The following is a 23415-nucleotide window of genomic DNA, read 5'->3' as shown; positions in this document are numbered from 1 at the left end:
ATGTGAAAAATCCGCACAAACATTAACCAATCAAACAAGGTGAAGGGATCCAGTGGGTAAAGTCGGCTGACCGATTGCTTCACGCTGTATGCTGTGGTGGGCAGGAGCAAAATGTGAATGAGAATTGAACAGAAAAATGGACGAAGCCCGCAGACCAAAAGCCCACGTATAAAAAATACCATGTATGAATTTTTACAAAACCACAGACAACTTAAGTTGTCTCACAGTCAGACCTAAAAAAAAGTCTCACCTTTTGGATTTGTCAATGTTTTATCGTTCACACTGTACTTTTGGTCAGGGCAGCGTGCGGGCAGCCTGTTGTGCACAAGAGCAATTTAAGACTTTGTCTGAATTACTGTAATTGTAATTGTATCTATATAGCTCTTCCTGCCCCTGACGAGGCGTCAAAGCGCTTTTCTGTGAGTAGCGCTCTATTCCAGAACCCAAAAAGAATTAGCGGTGGGTTAGTACTGGGAAATAGGGAAATATGTTCATTTGAGTGGTGGACACGCGGGTTTGTTAGTTGGATTGAATAGGATAATGGAGGGATAGAAGAGGGCTGTAACCTGTATATTTACTTCAGCAAATGTGTAAGGATATATAAAAAAAACACTTGCACGCAGAAGTGAGAGAACACATAGAGCACACCATTTGTTTCATTTTGTATATTGCTCGGGGCTACAGTCTTGAGAAATAATAAGAAACATCAGGAGTCAGCTTGTGGTGAGGTAACAAAATAATTTTATTGAATTTGAAGCTGGTGACATTTCACAATCCTGCTGAAGCAGACCAGACTGACTCATCACACTAAGCAGCATCTACAGAGGGTGTCTTCAGAAGCTTCTGCAAGTCAAAACAGGGACCCCAGGAATGCAGCCACCATGGGTAGTGGTACAAGGCCAAAATCATACAGACAATGTTGGTGAAAACCTGAAAATGTGTTCGCACAGCACAAACGTATCACTCCCACACAGCAAATGCAGGGTGGAAAATGCCATCCGAACATCTCATGAATTTAATGAGCCGCCAACCAGAGCTGCAATAGATTAACCCCTTGTGTGCGCCCTGTGTGTGACCGTGTATGTAGGCCAGACAGCAGGAAGGGGCTACCTTAACTGAATAGGGGTAGGTATAAATGACTGCCAGCGTATAATGGGAAATAACCCCCACCAGTGAAGGTTCAACTGCCAAGCTAGCAACCACACAACGTAGACAAGACATGACATACACCCTAAGTTTGTAAAATGAGTCCAAGACTTTCAACACACCTGTTTCAGGTAAGAATTCACAGGACGCCATCTTTGAAATTCTAGTGCTTGTTCCTTAACTTATAGGCATGCATTTTCATTTCTTGAGAAATGTAGAAATAAAATGCACATTCATAAGAAGCAGAAATGTGGACTACTTTCAGGGGGGAATGGGTAGCAACTTGAATTCAAACTGTGGGCAAAAAGAGCGCGGGGGCTTCGACCGAGGCATACTACTATGGGGTCTACACCTGGCTATGAACATAGACTATAGTAGGGAGCTGGTGGGTATAGGATACCAGCAGCTATCTTACCTTTTTAAGATGAGGGTGTCTGTCTGTAGATGTGCACAGCTGTGGAGTACCTGGGGGGATGGGTCTATGGACCAGTGTGGTGCATGTGTGCATTGTCAGAGGTGTTGGTGAAGCGGCTACCTGACTCTGTGCTTGGTAGTGGCTTCCTCACAGGTTGAGAAGACACACTGATACTAATGCAGTAGATTCAGTGCAATTTGCCCTGCATCATGCAGGTCTCCTTGATGATCACCTCATGGCCTTGATGGAGTCTAGATGGATTTAATTTCTGCTGCAATTAACTCAAATGGTGAAGGCTACTGAAAAACATGAAGGGTTGTATTTGAAAAGTGAAAGAGACCTTTATGGGTCGACACGCCTCAGAGCTTTATAGTCAGCTTATTCCGTCTGACAAAGGTTAATGGCAGGCTCGGAGATGTCACAGCTAATTTCTTGTTCTCGGTCAAAATAAATGATTTGTTTTGTGCATCTACTGATACAGTCAGTTTCCCATCTTTTTTAAGCTCCAGAGTGCTTGATCATGTGGTTCATCACTTACTGTTTGTCAAAAACTTGTATATCTATTAAGTCAAGGGATTGACACAAAGCCCCCAAAGGTAGAGATTTTGGTAAATAAACTGCAGAATGCATAATTTAATTTATGCAGGAGTGCTGGTAACTACCCTTTGGATATTTACGCACAATCCTGTGTTACTCAAACATAAATTACACATATTGTAATATACAAGTTTATGTGTATGTGTGTGTACTCATGTACATGGTTGTTGTGTAACTATTTTTCTAGCTCTCACTGAATATATAATTTGTACAATTGGGCTGCTTCTCATTAATACAGTTTTGGTATCTTACTTACTTTTCTGGTATTTGTATCCCATACACCAAAATTGTGTCTACTGCACAATGCACAACTTTCTATACACTTACTAAGAACGCCTTTTTTATACACTCTCTGTACCATATATGCCAGGGCCATTTCTGTAGGTGGTCTGCTCAGATAAGTATGACAAACACATACTTGACTGCTCGGCCATATTAAAATAGTTGCTGCTTTGTGGGTGGTAAGCTAATATGCGTGTATTATCTCTCAGGTCACACAATTGCGATCGCCATGGGGTCACCCACTTCGAATATAACCTATAATATGCATATCGGAGGCATGACTTGTGTATATACAACACATAATTGTTACTTATGTGTGTACATCAATTCTTTGTGACTCGCATATATTATATGCTTAATGACTCTTTCTAGGCACAAGTCTGCCTTAAGTCTTGATACAGATTTCATGAATTCACTTCAGTGTTTTTACTATTTTTACACCTAGTGATTCTGGGCGGTAACACTGACTCAAGGTGTTTTCTCAAATGGTGATGTCTTTGATTTTGCATAAATGAAATACTGATTACCTGCATTTAATTTATAGGCACCCACAAGAACACTAATCGAATCAACAGGAGTTAATGACACACCACAAAGCACTTCTTTCAGTCATCATCTAAGGGTGATACACAGTGTACGTCTAAACTCCGGAGCAATAGTAAGAGCTGCGTTGGCATTTATATTGTTTAACCCCTTCCACGCTGATAATGAGCTGGGCTCGTCATGGCGTAGCCTCCTCGCACGCTGATGACGACCCCAGCTCGTCACGTAACATGCGATTTAAAAAATCTCAGCGCAGGAGCGGAATTCCGCTGGCGCGCATGAGGTTAAGAATCTCAAGCAAGCTAAATACGGTACTAAATAACAGCCCTCACGAGTGGCGGAATTCCACCTAGAGCGATAAGTATGGGTGAAATTCCACCATCCGCAATTACCCAGAATTTTTATAAACTCCAGACCCGATAATTCTAGGTCCAGAAACTCCATATCTGTTTTCACTGCTACAGGGGGAGTGGCTACTGGCAGTACAAGCAATCTAGCCCCCCCTTACCACAACACCTACAGCAGCACGGGGGAGCAGACAATGTTCCTTTGGGTAGGCTGGAGCCTGTCCTAACACCACATGTCTCAACCACACGCTCATCGACTGTCCCGCACACACTTTCCGCCTGCTTTGAGCGAAGTTATTACCCATTCTTATGATTGCGTGGATACAGGCTAGACCAAATTCCCCACACGAAATTCCACAATCCTTTTGTGAATAGATTTCTAGCTCAGGCAAACCTTGCTAAGAGGTTCAGGGTTTTCTTCCAATCACCCTTACTATGTCATTGACAATCAAAAAAAGTAGGAGACTCCACATCTGTAGTATTCATTGATGAAATTGACTATGATGATATGATATTTTTTAATTAACAGTAAACAGCTGATCTACTACAAAAAGAAAATTACACTGCCTGATATACTACCTAATGCTGGACATTCTCTGCCATTATTTTACACCAACTACGTTTGCCATTTACAGAAATATTACCAAACAATTTTATGAGAGCGTTTAGACTGTAAAATGCATATCTTGGTGGAAGCAGGAGTTACTCCGTCACTTGTAAAAGGTCTACTTAATATAAGAAGCATGTGCATTTCTTTAAAAATATCTTATTTTCCTGTTACAAAATTTTAAAAACCTGCAAAGAAAAGCTAATCTGTGATTAAAGCAGCTCCAATATTCATATGATTGTGTTTCCTATTTATGGGATATGAGCTGTTCAGCAAAATAACATAAAAAGTGATTTTAGATCTTCAGCAAAAGCCTTCTTGGAATTAACAAATGAGCACTGTATATAAATGTTGGGATACAATCTATAAAAAATTCTAACATATTGTTTAATATATAAATTGAAATGTGATTGTGGACAAGCATATTTGGGATTGGTGTTCCAAATGACAATTAAAAAATGATGTTTTTGACGACCTTTGGATAACAACAGTATTTGCATCTTACTTTTCAGAATAGCTTCCACTAAAGTAAATATTTTGAATATTCTTATTTGAGCCATACATTATTGACTTATACCGAATTGTACAAATATAATATGGTACAGAATCTCTTCTTCAAAAACATCAAGCTACTTTAAACAGAATAGAAGGTCTATAGTTAGAAAAAAGATGGAGGTCTTGTCTTCATGGGGTGCTAGAGAAAGTCTAGTCTTTCTTTTGTTTCTACAGATATGGGGCATGTCAAGAACAAATCCACATTTCTTAACTAATGAAAGCTTTGGCTATCTCATTCACAAACGAATTTGAACGAAAGTGCTCCTTAGTTTTCTAGTATTCACTCTTAAAAATAAGTTTTTCCCTTTATTTTCCCTTTGGAAAAACCAGCTTTAAATTATTCTTACACACTTAGAGGCAGATTTACAAAGCACTTGCGCCACTTTTACGCCGCCGCTGCATCACACAACGACGGCGTAAACGTGGCGCATCCCTGCGACCCATTTACAACGTGACGCATCTAGGCAGATGCGTCACGTTGTAAAGCCCTGCGCCACATGTGGGCGTTCCGGTGCAGGGTGGGCGTTCCGGGGCAGGTGCACCTCACAAAAGTGCCTGCGTGAAATCTACAAGATTTCACGCAGGCACTTGCGCGACACAGCTACGTCAATTCCTTACGCCTGCTTGAAGCAGGCGTAAGGACTGACGCAGCACGTTAAGTATAGGGCACAACTGAGCATTGCTGGAGTTGCATCGCGCTTGCAACGCGACTCCAGCGATGCGCTGCCCTTACGTCATGAGATGCGTCACGCATCTGCCTACCCTTGCGCCACAGCGTGCCGCATTGCAAAATGCGGCGCCTCCGCCGTGACACAAGGGTAGTTTTGCGTGACGCATTTGTTTTGGCGCATCCCTGCTGATTTGCAGAGATGCGCCAGAACGCATAAATATGCCCCATGATGTATTGGTACTTTCTGTCACGAAATAGCCTTAGGTAATACGATCTATAAATAAGGGGGGTGCTAGAACATTAAAAGTTGTGCTCTCATCAGTCCCTATTTAGGAAAAAAAGTTAGAATAAAAAAATTCCCTTAGAAACTGGACCTGGGACCTTGACTAATGTAGATATTATACAAACACAGACAGTTCAACTTGTGCTCAAAATGGAAAAAGGCATCTTAAAACAAGCGATGTAATGACATACAGAATCCGCTATTTCTATAGAATTTTTGACATCTGCAATCCATGGTGCTACTGTAAAGAGCAAAACATGTAATCTTAAGTGATTTAATTTGAAGATTAAGACTTGCACTCAGAAAGAGTCAGCATTTACCACTCACTGTAGCTTTTTTGTTCAACTAGAAATTATAAGAAAACAATTGAACTTGTAAATATCGGTCACAAGCTTGCTATTTTATGCAGAGGCCTACGGTATTTTTTTCACCTGGTTCAATCATTTACTTTCTGCATTTCAGGTTTCCACCAATGCTGCAGCCCGCACAACTTCACATGCAATACTTCTGTCTGAATGACTTGTGATCAGACCTGGTCGTTTGAGGCAATCAATACTATTGTCAAGGATATATCTGCATTTGCTGCGTAAAGAAGGGTAACAAAAATGTGAGTGGGCGGTAGTAGGGGCGTGGCATCACATACTTTATCAAACAACCAGTACAAGTTTAGAACAGGCACAGGCATCGCAGAAGGCAAACATTCCAGTAAAGCTAAAGGTATCATTCTTTCAACACCTCAACATGTAAAAATAGTAAACTCCAAGACAAATACATAATCCCAGTTTCTAGTTACTACCTTCTTTCTCCATCAATAAATAGCCACGGTTGCTCTTCCTACGCTTTAATTTATCTAAAACTATAAACCCTGAACCATAGTTATTTCCAGTGACTACACAATTTATATATTACACAACATCTCAAATGACCCTTTGAAGACACAGGAAGTAGAATTCAAAATAAAAATTCTCCTAATAAGGCAGCTGTTCCAGATGTGTCTGACACTTCGAGATCTCCTTTAACTCTTGTGAGAAGAACAGTCTGTTTGGCGAGTACAAATGCAATTTGAAATCACTGGAAGCCTCGAAAGATCTCTTCTCCACACCACACTGGAGCAAGCAGTCAGCCAATGGCACCTTATGTCAGCATCACAGATCTGCGGTCGCGCCGCCTCCTTTCATGGGGTGGTGAATTCCATCAGTGAGTTCGGTGCTCATATGTGAAAGAAAAAGGGCAAGGTTCTCTTTGTGCAGGCAAAGCAGCCAGATTGGATCTAAGATTGTCATGTGAGGTGGATCTGATCCACCCTGGAAAGATCCACCCGATCTAAGCTTCCATATAGGACAGTGTTGTCAGTACAAATCCTTGCCTTTTCAAGAGGCCTCCTTCTCTCTCTGGGCACACCGACTCAGCTTCATCTCTGCCAACTGGATATATCGGATAACATTGGTATCTAGGGGAAAACAAAAAGTGCAAATGTTACTAACAATGACACTGCAACAATCTAATTCTCATTTAGAAAAAGATGCTTTGCATAGGTTTGGTTCAGTTAGCATAAGTAGGCCAACATGAGACAAATTGATGAAAACTGCTTGATTCTCATTGAAATCATTGAAAATCAGTTGCAGCTGTGGAGCCCTATTATGTAAAGGGCGCATTGTCCCTGTTTGCGCCCTGTGCACCTTGGCGCAACAGAGAAAGTGCACCCTATTACCTGGAATGCGCTGCACCAAGGACCGCCTCGAACTCGCGCTGCCCCCACAGCAGCGCATTCATGAAAAAACGAAGCAGCTGCTTTAAAGCCGCTCCGCGTTTTCACAGTGCAGGTGGCAACCCGCCAGCACTTTTAAAGGGGGATAACGATCCCCTTTCATTTCAAGCGGGTGCAGTCAGTGACTGCACCCAACTGCAAGGGGATGTCTGGGGAGTCGACAGGACCCTCTTTCCCCCTCGTGGGGGCTGCTCTAAGGGGCGCACTGACATTGCTCCAACTTTTAGGTGGTGCACCATCAGTACACTTCCTGAGAGCCAGAGGCGTAGCTAGAGCTTGTGGCGCCCGAGGCTATCCCTCAGATTCCCGCCCCTTGCATCCGCAGTCCTGTGATTGTGTGAGGTTAAGTCTTGACTTGAATTTTGAACCTCACCTCATTGTCAAATTTCGGGCACAGACATTTCTCACATGTATCATTTGAATGCTAGTTTTACTTTGGTCTATTAACTAGTGCAAGTAAGTGTTAACTATCTGAACTCGCAGTTGTAGAGGGCTGTGCACAGCAGCCCAGGCCACTCGCTTAATTATACTGGCGTGATTTTTAAAAATAATTTAAAAAAAAAACCTTTATTGCACCTTACAGTCTTACACAGCTTCTGGCCTACAACCCAAGGGGCCGGCCGCTACACAATCACGAGAATAGTGTATGAAAAATACTTTTAAACATATTTGTCAGCCTGCCTGACTGTGACCGCTATGTGTGTCTCACAAGCTCTCCAGAGGCTTGCCCAGCAATCATGCTGTCACGCACATGCTCACTGCGGCGGCCGGAGTCCTTGAGTCAGCTGACTAATGAATTTATGTTATAGGCCTGAAGCAATTGAGATTTGTGTTAGGGGCAGGGCCTCTCACACCCTGTTAAAGTCTGGGCCCACCTCTCATTGTTTTGACCTATGTGCCGAACGGCCCATGTCCCACCCCTCCACTTGCACAGAGACAGAACAATTCCACAGGTGGGCGCAGCCATTTTAAAATCCTGCTCATTACAGTATTCAACACACCAAATGTAAATGTGTCCCCTTCTTACATATCGGTCTGAGTTTTAACTGCTCTTTTATTTCAGGAAGTGTGTCATTGCGTGGCAGTAATGTCTGTTTATTGGCTCCAATTCACCCAGTCACACAAATCCAAATATGTATATCATGGAATTTTTGTGACGAACATTCAATCGCTCTTTCGTATATTTTTGAAACTTTTTTTTACAAAACTGGAAACGCTCACTCCTTGAAACATCGGATTTAACAATAGCAACTCTTGATAACGTAAAAAAGAATGTATATATTTTCTGCCATTATTTTGTTGAAGATTTTGTGACAGAAAAATGTCCTTTGCGCTGACAGACAGTACTCTGTTCTCTAGTATTTCCTCTAAATTGACAAAGCCGCACCTGTGTTTAGTTGAAATAAAACAGAATATTGGCCTGGATAAGCTGATTGCAGACAGCAGTTTTGTTTTTCGAAAGCAAAAGTTTTTTTGGTCGGTAGGAATATGTCAAAAATATTGCTGCAACAGTAATACAGAAAAACACGATAAACTAGCCATTTAAGAAAAACAGTATTGGTTTTAACTTTGAAACATATATATTCTATTGATTAAATGTATGGCTGAGTTCGATCCCCCGCAGATCTGACTTAGTCACCCATACTTTCAACTTGACAAAATAAGTGTCAATGTACTAGATTTGAATACAATGAGTTATTGATGCGCTCAGAGGCAATTCCGTGTTTGATATGTGATATTTGAAAGGTAAATATTATATCAATAAAAGATATGCTTTGAACTAGTTAAGTATATATATCAGATTCGCGTGGCAGTGCGACAGCCTCAGCATTTCATTATTCTGGTGTTGATAAAATGAATGCCTTTGCTTTGCATTATACCTACGTTTAAGTACCAATCGATAATGCAGTTTATTGTGGTGGCAGTATACCAGCTCAACATTAAAAGAACGAAATGTACACATTAAAGCAATCAAACATGGAGATACAACTTGAATCCTAGCAGGGCTGACTCCAACTTTCATCATTACGTATTTGATAAAATGCATTTGAGCAACATAAAAAAAAACCTTCTTTCTAGGGGCCCATTCTGCCAGTGGGGCCGGTGCATATGGTCAAAGGCACACGTATGGGATGTTGCAAGCGGCCTTGGAAGTCAGTGTTCCTATCACAGCAGTCTTCCAGCAGGTCAATGCAGTTATTGATTAGGCCCGGGTGGGGGCGGGCGTGGTGCTTCCAGGGGAAAGCATATCCTCCGCTGCTGCTCCTAGAGAAAAGCGTTGTCAGCTGCCTCCCGCTGCATCTCTTTCCAATTTTAGCCCTGTAATAAGGGCCCTGGCTGCAGTGCAATGTGATAGCGCAGCGTGTAGGCACCTCGGCGTTCTTCTGTTACCCTATTGTACACACGGTGGAAGAGCACAGCCGGGCTACGGTATATATTTATACAAAAATTTGTGCACACAGGCGTGCTGTAAAATGTGACTAAAGTGAAAACAAGTCATAGTGTATGCACCTCTAGAGCTACTCAGGGCATGTAACTGGTCTGACGTTTAAAGCCCTGATCCAGTCACTGTATATTATAACGCGCCTACACTGCAATAGCATGTCTAGGCACTCACGTCTAGCAACAATGATAGTTCTTCACAGTTTTTCCAGCAGCAACAAATGGTTCCATATATCATGACGCTTTTCATCCCATTCCCAGGACTCCTACCTCCCAGCATTTCTCTGTATTCCTTTGAAATGCAGTCTTTACGGAGCGAGTGACAAGCACAGCGAGGATTTCAGTCTTGAAAGTGGCACGCCGCGTGACGTGTTACTGTTGCATTATTTTTCAGCGCGAGGGCTGGCAAAACATTTTACCCAGGGCTGTCATTGGTAGCGCTTTCGCATGCTACAAAATTGATGGCCCTGGGCCGTCACGGGACCCACAACCACAAACACGGTACGTCGCGCACCGCACCACCACCACTAAGCTAGGTGGTGGTGCGTGCCCTGCAGGCAGCATTTACAAGCAGGTGCGCGCACTTGTCTTGCATTTCACACGGGGGCCGCGAGGCACTGGCCTCCCGTTCCGGCGGCCTTCATAATTTATTTGGGGACACTGACAATACTGTAATGACTGACAGTAGTGTCAGTGAGTCAGTGTCCCAAATAAATTATAAAGACCGCTGCCACGGGCCACAAGTGCCGTACGGCCACCGGCTAAAGCTAGTGCCACCTGGGGCGGACCGCCCCCCCTCCTCCCCCAACTACGCCACTGCTGAGAGCTTCTTTACCTCTGTGCTCCCATCTGTAATAAGGGGTGGGCACAGAAACAAAGGGATTCCCTCATTTGCATGGGGCACAACCTGTGTAAATGAGGGAACACCATCTAAAGTTCGCGCTGATGCTTTATGTGTGCCAGGGGCCACACAAGCATCTGCTATCCTTCTGTAATACTAATGAAGGAATATAAAATCGATACCATATAATGTTGTCATAACATATCCAATGTATATCTGCAATTTTCTGAAGCCTCTTGTAAATATGTTCGACTCATGTACCTATTAAGAATCAGGCCTAAATCGAGCAGGCGCCATCTTGGTTTCGTTTCCCGAGCTCTCTCTCATTAGTAGGGAAAGCACGTGACATGTTGCTGAGAGGAGAGTCTGAAAGGTCGGCCCAGGCTATGAACAGAGCATTGCTTCTAACTTCGTACATCCAAGGTCACATCTGCTCTTTCTTGTAGGATGAGCACATTCCTGCAGGCGTCATGCCTGTACTCCCATACACCAGAACGACAGGGAGGCACCTTTACTGACCTACCCCCAGAATAGTTTTAGCAGAGTTTCAAGCCTTTCTATTGTGCCTTATATGGGTGTTCCTGTTGGCCTCTCCCTCGAGCTGGTACTTTTTCATGTACGGGGTTTCTATGAGGTATGTCGAAAGTATATATGCACTGTTTTGACTATGATCCAGCAGTCTCCTCTGCACACCTTTGCGAGCTATGACCAGAGGGAGGCTTCCCTGTACAGGACGCTTTGCAAAATAAACGATTGAACCTTTTCCATTGTCGACTGATTTATGTATGGTAAATGAGATATATGGGCTATTGGTAAGTATAGCTCTATGGTATATTTTTCTAGTACTTCAGTTGGCGACTCCGCCGGGACTACCGAAAATCGAGTCTAGAACCAAGATGGAGTCGACCCTACCAGATCCTTTTGGCCACTCGGACAGCAGTGAAAGTGGATGGGAAGAAAAACTGGATCCATGCATCACATCTAAAGAGGCTACCCTTGATGATTCCCTCTGATCAACAGAACCAAGAAGGAGTTCTAACGCAAGAGGGAGAACAAAGGGTACGGTTTGTGCCTTTCTCTGATGCCGTTGAAATTGGGCAGGAGAGAGGGTTGTCGATACCGCAAGGAGGTGAATCAGCTTCGGTTTCTGAAATTTGTAGTACAGCTGATTCCCCTGAGGCTTCTGGAAAGTGTGTTGCACCAAATGTCCCTCCTGCTGTGTTGTTCCACGATCAGGAGCAACCTGGCCATCTGCGATACAATTTACGGCCCCGAAAACCACGCAATACCCCAGTTTCGGATTATAGGAGAAAGGGAAAGACTTGAGTTGTAGGGTGAAAGACAAAGCTTGACACTGGACTGAACCGGTTGAGAGCTTGGAACTGACACATTGCTCTGTTCAGAAAGAAAGACTGTGTAATTCACAAGGGCCTAAATTGCAACAGTGAAATTGTTCGAAGATCATTGTATGAATGGATAGTAAGAAACTGCCTGTGAGGCTCTAAACGGACACAGGGAGAAGAAACCCTCTGGCGGTTGGCTTGCGTTCCTTCCCGAGATACGTTTGGACTTTTTAGTTAGGATGTATCCCTTTGCCCGCTTTGCCCTTGAAGATGAGAGACCCCTTGCACCTCAACCTTTTATTGAGAATGTTCCAATGTTTTCTGGGTGGGCTACCAGAGTGAAGGTGGTCTTTGTAATAACTGTTGCAGTAATTATGATAATCTTAATGAGCGTGTTTATATATTTAGAATTTCAATATCCAATGCATCATGTTTTAGGCACCACCGCAACCCCACCTGAGCATTTCTTTTATACCTTGCCTCCCCATAAAGAGCGACATCGAGAAACCTATGTTAGAAATGCGTTTATAGAAATCTTGCATGAGGCTCATAGCATTAGGAATAAGACTAACTGTTGGGTTTGTGGTCTCTTGCCATCTGTAATGCATCGCCATGATTTGTTAATTTCCTTACCGTTATCGCATTTGGCAAGTTGTGAAGCCTACTATCACTCATGTATTTGCGTTATGTAGCTGACCATAAAAGGTATACTGAAAAGGATTATGAAGCCGTTCTAAAATATATAGAACAACATCAGGGATTTGATGCACAGGGGAACCAGGGGGAGGGATCTTTAGATCCGGATGCTTCTATGAATATGTACACCACTTATGAAAATGCTACTTGGTTAAAAGAGGAAATGTTGGACTTCGAGCAATTCAATTCTACCCAATATTTTCAGCATTTCCAGGATCGCAATGTCACAGATGATAAGGCAATGCCAGTTCCTATTTTGAATAGTACTGCTTCTTTTTGTATATAAGGAAAAGGTCATGTTAATGTGGGAAATAGTAAATGTAGCTACACTTATATTTTGCATACTACCAGTACCCCACCTCTAATTACCCCTCCCAAAGTATATTTTGTATGTGGAGAGAATGCCTATACTTGACTTCCGAGAGGGTGGGCCGGAAAATTTTACCTGTCCTTCTTGTACCCTACAGTTTATATAGCTCCTTCTAACTACCACAAAACGCACCAGCTGGCTAAATGGAGTCCAGGTCCTTATCGAGTATATAGAAGTATTAGTACTGAAGGCACTGATCAGACTGATACTGCTGCTCAGCAGTTTATGGATATAGCAAAGGGACTCTTTCCAATATGGGGTCCCATTTTTACTATTAGAGATGTTAGGCGTCTCTCTAGAGTAGTAGAAAATGTAGTTCAAACTACTGCTGGAATTTTGACTAACCTCACTGTAAAGCTTCAGGCCACGAGGCTTGTTTTGTCCAAAATCGGATGGTGCTTGACGTCATCCTGGCTGATCGAGGAGGAGCATGTCGCGTGATCGGCAGCTCCTGCTGTGTATATATTCCAGATTCTGCTCCCACTATACATTTAGCTATTCAAAAATTGCATTGCTTAGCTGCAGAAGTTCATGCTGACACTGGCACTTGGTCACTTACCGGGTGGTTCTGGGATCTCCTCTCTACTTGGGGTTGGAAGATTTTCATGATTCTGGCCGGAGCACTGGGGGTGGTATTTGTTTGTTGCCTGTGCCTTCATTGTGGCCCGGCATGTTGATCATATTGTGCAGCCAAACTTACTTCCTCTTTGACAGTTTCCCGACAGGCTAAAACTGAAAGGCAGTTAGTACAGAAAGAGGTGGCCGACCTCATGCAGATAGATGAGGGTGTATTCTTGGATTAAAAGGGTAGCCTTTATGTATCTTGGCTATGTTATGCCAAAAGGGCGGTCTAAAGGAATATAAAATCAATACCATATAATGTTGTCATAACATATCCAATGTATATCTGCAATTTTCTGAAGCCTCTTGTAAATATGCTCGACTCATGTACCTATTAAGAATCAGGCCTGAATCGAGCAGACGCCATCTTGGTTTCGTTTTCCGAGCTCTCTCTCGTTAGTAGGGAAAGCACGTGACATGCTGCTGAGAGGAGAGTCTGAAAGGTCGGCCCAGGCTATGAACAGAGCACTGCTTCTAACTTCGTACATCCAAGGTCACATCTGCTCTTTCTTGTAGGATGAGCACATTCCTGCAGGCGTCATGCCTGTACTCTCATACACCAGAACAACGGCACCTTTACTGACCTACCCCCGGAATAGCTTTAGCAGAGTTTCAAGCCTATCTATTGTGCCTTATATGGGTGTTCCTGTTGGCCTCTCTCGAGCTGGTACTTTTTCATGTACGGGGTTTCTATGAGGTATGTCGAAAGTATATATGCACTGTTTTGACTATGATCCAGCAGTCTCCTCTGCACACCTTTGGGAGCTGTGATCAGAGGGAGGCTCCCCTGTACAGGGCGCTTTGCAAAATAAACGATTGAACCTTTTCTATTGCCGACTGATTTATGTATGGTAAATGAGATATATGGGCTATTGGTAAGTATAGCTCTATGATATATTTTTCTAGTACTTCACTAAAGTGCCCCAGGGGTGCACAAAGCGGGTGCAAACGCACGTTGCGTCCCCGGGGCACCTTGTGTTATACTGCTCCTCGTGTCTGTCCCTGCATATTTTAAAGTAACATTGTCCTAAGTTCCCCGGCAGACGGATTGTGTTTTGCAACATTGGAAGTTTATGAGCTCAACGCCCATTCTATGTCGATGTTTTTTTGACAGTGCAGAAGCAGCCAAATGCATTTTCTTATTTTTGCATTAATACAACGTACAGTTTCATCTGTGGAATAAACCATATGATATACAGCCAGTGAAAATAATGTGCAAGGATGTTTGGTTTGGAAGCTAGAAGATTGATTTCAATTCAGTTCAATTCATCCTTATTTCAGCACTTTAGAGCCATAAAAGATACATGAATATAACAGTACAATGTTTTTTAAAAAAGGGGTAATTCCCGTTAGTTCATTACAATTTACAGAGTAACCGCAGAATAAATACATTCAAGGAGGGGTATAAGGTTCATAAACTTAATAAAAGACATAATTACAATTTACACAATGTATTCCTCAAATACAGTTACAATTTGCAGCCATTCTTTTTTACGGATAAAATATATAAAAAGAAGCAATCTACTGATACTAAACACAATGGTTCTACCAGTATCGGACTTAATTATTCTCATGGCCTCCCTGCAAGTTCTTACACCCAGGAGGTTACATAGGGGTTTAATCCATTTCCTCCTTGCTTGCGCATAGACAGGACAGAAAAAAAAGACATGCTGGTCATCTACCTTAACATTCTGATCGCACAAGGTACAGACGTCACTTAACATAAGGGCACTTCGTTCTATATTGCCCTTCCCAGCCCATCTAGTCAGAGTAGTGTTATACAAGAGATTGCCGTACCTAAATTTAATGAATAAACTCTTAGCTAACGGTGGTTCAATCTCATCAAGAAAAATCTCAAACAGGGGGCTATCCTTAAAAGAGAGAAAGTTTTTAGATAAAGACCCACCCTTATCCTCGTTTACCAGGCTATTCGCAAAATAACCCCAAAACGTATTTTTCTAGCATTCTTGGGCATTTTCTCCGGTTTATCGCAAAACTGTGACAGCCCAATTTTTTTGAACCAATAACGAACGTGCTTAAACCAGGGATTAACATTTGCCACATCCAAAATCATTATTTCTTTTAAATTGTTCCTATAGTCTTCAAGTTCTGCGGTGCACCATAACCTTACCCAATAAGCTAAGGGCCGTAATATGACATGATGGTCTGTACGCTTGACATCCAAATCCAACATCAATGGAATTAAGGGGGTGCCTTGTGGCATCTTCACTAAATTTATCAGAAATTTGTTCTCAGTAATTGAGAATGCATTTTTGGACATGGGCCCCCAAATTTCTGCCCCATATAAAGCTGAAGACTGAGCTTTAAATTTAAATAATTCCAAGGCGGGTGTTACTGCTTTACTCGTACTCCCACCATGTTTCTTTATAATTGGAATTATATTCTGGGACAGCGTCAGTTTGCTCTTTTCTACTTGAGTTTTCCATGTAAATTTGGAGTCAATAGAAACTCCTAAATAGATAAAACTCTGTACAGCTTCTAATTTTTGTCCATTTAGTGCCAAGTTCATCGTTTGTGTTTTGTGCGGGTTTAAGGCCATGTATTTGTTTTTTTAACATTTATTTCCAACCCTTTTTTGTCACAATACTGCTTAAAAGAGTTCAGAAGTGCCTGTAAACCTCTGGGAGTTTGGAAGATCATTATCGTATCATCTGCGAAAAGTAACACAGGAACCTTTTCACCATTCAATTTAGGGGAATCATTAATACAGTTTAGCAAATGTGAAGGAATATCATTCACATATAATGAAAATAGCGTTGGGGCCAGCACGCCGCCTTGCCGGACCCCGCGCTCAATTGGTATATTTTGTGATAGTTCCCCATTTATCCCCCAGCGTACCCTTGCAAAATTCTTTGCATGCGATTTTATTATCTGGCCTAACAGGCATGATGTTGAGCATGCAAAGAACCCCACAGAAGATCACGTGGGACCAGGTCGAACGCTGCTCTAAGGTTTGCGAACGCAACATAGAGATGACCTTTCCTTATGTGCATGTATTTCCAGTAGAGACAGCAAAGTCTAAAGACCTGGTCCACGGTACTTATGCTACTTCTGAATCCTGCTTGGTACTTGGTAAGTATCGAGTTATCCTCCATCCATATATTTACTCTATCCAAAATATGTATAGAGTAAATTTTCTGCAATGTGTCCATTAAGCTGATTGGACGATAGTTGGATGGATCCAACCTATCGCCCTTATTAAAAATTAAAACAATCTCAGCTCCCCTCCAACTATCGGGAAAATTAGCCCCGCATGCCAAAACATTGCATAAATAGTTAATATACGGTGCCCATACTACTAGCTTGTGTTTATACAGTTCGCCAGGAATTTTATCAAGACCCGGTGTTTTACCACCCTTCACAGCATTGATAGCTTTCTCAGTCTCCTCTAGACTAAATTCTAGTTTAACATCAGAGGCAATAGACCACGGGGCATCCTCACTTACGGGGGTTGTCAAACTGGGTTTTTTAAATAAATCTATGAAATGGGTAACCCCAAGTGAGTTCATGCAAGTAAACATCTTTTACTACCTTCCCTATATGGTTTCCATTTGCCACCAGTCTCCAGAAACTGGTATTATCCTTTGACTTGGCAGCCACCAAAAGGTCAGCCCAGCTAGATTCTTCCCAAGCTATTTTTTCATCATTTTGTATTTGCTTGTAAGTTTTCCTGGCCTCCCTAATTTCCACTGGGGTCTTTGCTTTTTATTGCCTCTAATAATCTAGTTTTTGCTTGCCTACATGATTTTCCATACCATGGTTTGCTGTGAGATAAATTGCTCAAAGTTTGATGGGCTATTTTCAGCATTTTTATTACTAATGCTTTTAATTGGGTAAAAAATTCATTATGGATATTCATGAATATGACCGGGTTCACCGCCTCCAATGGAACCGTTGCATACAAAGAAAATGGATTAGCAAAAAGGTGATAAATATTTGACAAAATGTCGCCATGTTCAAGTATATGGGCCCATTTTAGCGCACACCTATTATTGCTTACTAAGATTTCCTCACCACTTCCCATTACATCAGCTGTATTATTACCTAAGTCGACCCCATTGAGCAAACTAGAATCAAATTGCAGGTCCAATGGGTAGTGGTCGCTCTCACACCTGTTCACAACCTCCATATCAACCATATATGGCCAGATATCCAAGGAGACTATTATAAAATCAAGATTGCTTTTCAATTTATTCCTTGCAAAGGTTGTTTTTTTCCCCAAATCAGCAGGGAGGCGTCCATTACAAGCCCTTAAACCATGCTCAACCGACAGCTTCATTATTTGGACTGCCAAAACAGAGCAATAGACAGGAGCTACAGTGTCCAACGTGGGGATGTTATTCGCACTGTCCTCCTCTTCCAATATATCCTCCAGGCCTAAGATCGGCTCGTAGTTACAATTTAAATCCCCTGCCAATATTACAGGTTGTTTATTTACCATTCTATTAAGAAAGGAATCCAATTCCCCCAAGGTCGCTGGCTCCTTTGATAATGCAGATGGACGGTTCTAGACATTAATTAAATATATTACCTTCCCATCGTATGTATTAACCTTAAGAGCCAAAATATCCATGGAGTTAGTATCTATTGCCTCAATTTTTATTTTCAGAGTGACACTAACCGAAATGAGGAGGCCCCCCGAAGGTCTTCCTCTTACAGAAGCCAATGCATTAATACTAAAAGTCTTGTATCCTACTCTATGGGGACTATTTAGTGACCAGGTTTCTTGGAGAAAGCAACACACGCTTGTCTCTATATAATTAGACCACTCAGGGTTGCTCACATTTTTCCCCAGCCCAGCTATATTCCAGGATATAAGTTTAAGGTTATGTCCCTGAATATTATAATTAGGTTGGTGGCCCTGTGTTTTTACGACATCCGTCAAAGGTCTAGCTTCTGTATGAGTAATGCCAGATAGATCCTCACTAGTTGCAACATCTTTGGACACACCTGTATTAATAGCACATGTAGCCATTACTTGAAATGTATCTGGAGTTTCTCTACATATACCCTTCTCAATAGTACCAGTAGGTACGTCGTCTCTTTGGCAAGAGTTGACCTTATATCTGATTCTGCCAGAATGAATAGATAAATATTGGTAATCTTCCAAGGGGTCTGGAAGATTAGGTGTACAGTGACCAGAGTTGATCTCTTTGATTCCACCCGATCCGGTACTATTATTGCTCATAGACTTTTTTGGGCTTAATTTATTTTTAATACCAGTTTTACCCTTCTTGTACTGGGGCAGTCAATCTACTGCCTCTAGGCAACTAAACCTATTAAATGTATCAATCCCTCCCCAACTGTTGGTATTCAATGGCCTATAGCCCCCATGCCCCATCCCACCCCTTGCATGGTTGGTAACCCTAGTCCAACTCCATCCATTATCTGGTTGTTCCTCTGGGATATAAAAGTAAGATAGTGGTCTAGCCACTATCGCATTACCATTATTTTGAGGGGCCCCCGAGCAAATATAATCCACCACTCGTGGGTCTTTGAAATTTATAACCACACAATCCCCCTGTGATCTTTTTCTATTGTATCCCACCGAAGGAACTCTCCGTACCATTAAAATGTTACTTGTTGTGTTTGGTGGTAGAGGGTAGTTCGTATTTAACCAGTGGGATACCTTATTTTTCAATGCCCAGAAGGGTTCTGTAATTGATGGAGCCAATTCTGGAACCCCTGTCAAAACCACCACATAGGGGCAAACTTCCGGGGGTAGATTAACGCTTCTACGCGTTAGTACCCTCTCTATCGGGACTTTGTCAGAATTTGGAATGGGAGTATTGGGACCAACCAGTTTTTGTTTATTATGTTCATTGATTGCCGGCGGTTTGGCGCATGATTTATTACCTATAATATTTAGAGGGTTTTGGGTTGGGATCCTAGGAGTTACTTTTTTTGGCACTGCTGGACGTTTATTCGATACCTGGGGTATACTAGCTGACGGGGCTACCGGGGCAGCCTTTTTCACCTGGTCACTATTCAGAGATCTTATGTCCTTCTGCAATTCGTGGAGCTGGTTTTCTATACCTTGAGGCCTTGCTTCCAGGGGAGTGAGGAGGGGTTTAAGTAGCTTCCTCAGGGTGTCTGTTAACAAGCCCACCATTTCATCTCTTATACCCGTACTAACAGCTATAGTGCTATCAGCTATGGTATGATCTAAGATGGTATCATCTAGAATTCTTAGACCAGAAGTTTCAGGCAATATCTCTTCCTGCCCTGTCGCTTGCCCATGGGTTTCCCTCCCTACCTCTTTACTACTAGTATCATTAGTGTGACCTGCTTTTATAAATTTAGCTTTTCTAGAACCTGGGGCATTATTATTTGCTCTCTTGCGTTTAGGAATTGCACCCTCCCGTCTCCCTCGCAGTTGACTACTGCTATTCCCATCTTGCATGTCTACTAGTGTAGTTTCCGGAATAGTTTCCGGGGGAGTCAAAGTCTGGGAGTCAGAGAGGGTCGAATCTTGGGGATCTAATTGGACTCTGGGGATATTATGCACCACAACTTGCGTTTGCAAAAGATTGGGCCTACTTGTAATGCTGTCAGGCGTACGTGCGGATGCGATATGTCCCATAGACGACCTTTTAGCTATTGCTAAATCTTGGGACGCCCTTCGTTCCATTAATACAATTCCTTGGTCAATCAGAGAATTAGTACGTACAATGAAATTGTCCAAGGTTCCTATCAACTGCGGCCCACCTAGTGCAGTTTTACTTCTAGTCTCACGTGTGGACATCTCCCTTACTACTTGTACAACAGTCACCAGCCTTTACAATATATACATAGAATAAGTGAGCGACATAAGAGGGGGGGCCCGGTCCGATCTTCTTTGGTCTTTAACAGGCTTAGACGGGCCCGCCCTTGGCCCAGGCTTCGCCCGGCGCCCGCGCGCGTCCCGCGTGCGCGTGTATAGGTGTGGCTAAGTAGGGAGTGTTGGTGGGCTTGGCAGGAAGAGGACCCAGGTGCAGCCGGTGTCTCAGGCGCGTGGCTACCTGGTCCTCGCAGTCCCGCAATGGAGTAGAGGTAAGCTCCCAGTCAGCTTAGTCCCGGTAAATTTCAGGCAGACGGCGTCTCCCAGCAAGCAGGGCAAGAACAAAGCACAGTCCTTAGCCTCGAGCTGCTCCCGCGGAGAGGGGGCCACGAGGCGCTATGTAGTGCTGGTGGGCGTGGCGGGAAGAGGACCCAGGTGCAGCCGGTGTCTCAGGCGCTTGGCTACCTGGTCCTCGCAGTCTCGCGGTGGAGTAGAGGTAAGCTCCCAGTCAGCTTAGTCCCGGTAAAGTTCAGGCAGGCGGCGTCTCCCAGCAAGCAGGGCAAGAAGATTGATTTGTTTACAGTGCAAATAACATTTTAATGCTGCCTTTTACGTAATCGTTATGTTGTGCCATGGAAGTTGTGTGCTTAGATTGTCCAGAACTTTACAAAAGACTTGCTATTTCAGGTAGGGTCGACCCTTTACATCATTTTCCAGACACTGGGATCATTTAAGGCAATGCCCATTTTTTTAATCTATTGCTTATGAGATGCTAAGGGTTAGTTAGACATGCTTTCTTAGGCTTTATTTTTACATTTTGCATTGCACATTTTAAAAGTGCTGCTTTTGTATTTAGAGAGAGCATGTGCATGGTCTTCTGTATTGGGGTTTGCTATTATTAATTGATTATTTGACAAACATGCTGTAATAACTTAATTTCTTTACGGCACATTGGCACTATTGCACTTATTGATGCATTTGTTTTAGATCCTAACCAAGCTTTTGCTTTGGGTAATGAGAACATTGTTATTTGAACACATTTACAACACTGAGATTAGTTGTACTAGCTGTCTCTAATGATCACAGCTGAATATTTTAGCTGAAGTGTCTCCATTTCCTGCAAATTAACCCTCCTGAATGTTAATTGAGTAAGAGCGTCAACAAAACTAACATTCCAACACATGAAAAGATACAACTCAGGATCATATACAAGTCTGAGTTGGTTTGCAAGTGTCATTAATACCAGTATCATTACAAATATTAGTATTAACATTACAATGATTATATTAAATATTAAGCTGTGATAAATACTGATACAAATATCGGACTGCATATCCTATGACGGATGTCATAAAAACTGTTTTTCTATAGTCACTATGATTACAAAAGAAACAGCAGTTGGTTTATTGCACTTTGTAAATTAATAAAAATGAAGTAGTTGATCCAAAGACCCACATTTGTACTGCAAATTATAAATACTACATTATAGGTATATAATATATAATATTACAGGTTTAGACGCCTTTTTAAGGTACAATACATTCGAAATTGGAAAAATACTGCCTTAAATAGGTTTCATGAAATTAAGCGGATAAATAGGAAACTAGAAGAGAAAAGAGAGAGAATAAAAAAGAAAGGGCAGTGAAAAAATAAAGAAAGAAGACATTACGAAAAATAAGACATAAAGAAACCAGAATGAAAAAGAGAAATATAGAAGCACTTTTTTCTTGATTTGATACACATAATTATTACAACACCATAGTGTATCTGAAAACCGCATTCAGAGAGACTCCCCTGATACTGTGGCGTCATTTTGTCGTGGCAACAGCTATGTCCATGTTGCAACCATTTTGGAACTCTTCATTCCATAATTTAACAAATGTATTAATAGATTTTAAATATATTTGTTATTATCATTATCTGATATATAGCAATTCCAAAAAGTCATAATTAAAACACTGAAACAAATCTGTTACTTGCTAAATTAAATATGAAAGTTACTCTTAAAATTAGGTATACCTTAATATTTTCTTACTTTTAATTCCTAGCTCTATGTATGTGCCTGTTATCAATCAATTTTTTAACATCTATAGCTTTAGGTATACATTAAGACATGTTAAAAAATACAGAAATACATGTAGTTTCTTCCATAAGCCTAAGCTAGCTGACCCTCACCCTATAGCATTTCTTTAGTCAGTTCAACACAAAGATATCCTCTGTAGAATCAAGTTACATCAAAAAGAGGAATATAATATAATAACTCACCAATACTGAACCCTTTATGTCGAGAAATCTATTTATGCACGCACTGTAATTCTAAACAATTTTTACAAATACCAAAAGTATGAGATAGTTTACACTAAAGCTAAATCTAGCCCATAACAATAATCGTAACACCAATATTAAATGTAAACCTGAACCAAACTCTATTCTGATATTGACTGTTGACAAAGACTTATGGTACCTTCACCTAGATCCCGATTTTACCCTTGACCCGATGACCAACAAATACCCAATATATTAATAAAGAAAACAATATCTGCTTACCATGTTACTTATTTTATACCATTGCCACCAAAAATAAATACAATTTGCATATTGGGCAAAGGGAGGGGTTCCTGGATTTTTCACTTGCCCTTTAATGAGTATGCCCCTGCTCTTTGACATCATGCCAAAAAGCGTTGGAGGATGGGTGACTTTAAAATGATGCCTCTTCCACGACCTGAAAACAATTCTGTGGACACCCATGCACCCCAGTACACTTATAGAAGCTACTGCTAACTATGCAACGACCATGTTGCAGAACTCATTCCAGTTGTAAATCACTGATTAATCTTAAAAGCAACCAGGTCCAAGCACTGATTAACAAGCAATACACATTGAAGTGACTGAGAATAAAACATGATCAATAAACAAAGCGTGAACTTGATGATTTTGGGTGCAAAACAGTGATACATGTCACACCGATTCAGTATTTAGAGGGGGACAACTCAAACAAGTCGCTTCCAAATATCGAATCGTTATAAATTGTAATCTGAGTTTCGGATTTGGTAAGCGTTTACTCATTTGTAAAATGGGATTTGTATATGAAAACATTCATTTTTGCAG

At 41.8% G+C, this 23415-nt stretch overlaps 1 protein-coding gene and 1 long non-coding RNA gene across 2 annotated transcripts in view; one reads left to right on the top strand and one right to left on the bottom strand.

The window, feature by feature from the left end:
* The first annotated feature begins 720 nt into the window (after positions 1-720).
* Positions 721-6143, top strand: LOC147689715 (uncharacterized). Its single transcript, XR_015299891.1, has 2 exons — positions 721-3124; positions 3267-6143. It is a non-coding gene; the product is annotated as an uncharacterized LOC147689715 (long non-coding RNA).
* Positions 3830-23415, bottom strand: part of TTC9 (tetratricopeptide repeat domain 9) — a 243788-nt gene continuing 224202 nt past the window's right edge. The window contains exon 3 of the mRNA XM_086937193.1: positions 3830-6895. Coding sequence (XP_086793319.1) covers positions 6816-6895 — 80 coding nt within the window. The 3' untranslated portion in view covers positions 3830-6815. The remainder of the gene's footprint in view (positions 6896-23415) is intronic.

Source organism: Lissotriton vulgaris, chromosome 9 (genome assembly GCF_964263255.1).
Source record: "Lissotriton vulgaris chromosome 9, aLisVul1.2, whole genome shotgun sequence".
Taxonomy (NCBI): domain Eukaryota; kingdom Metazoa; phylum Chordata; class Amphibia; order Caudata; family Salamandridae; genus Lissotriton; species Lissotriton vulgaris.
Note: the sequence above shows the minus strand (reverse complement) of the source record. Positions and strands in the feature narration are given on the sequence as shown.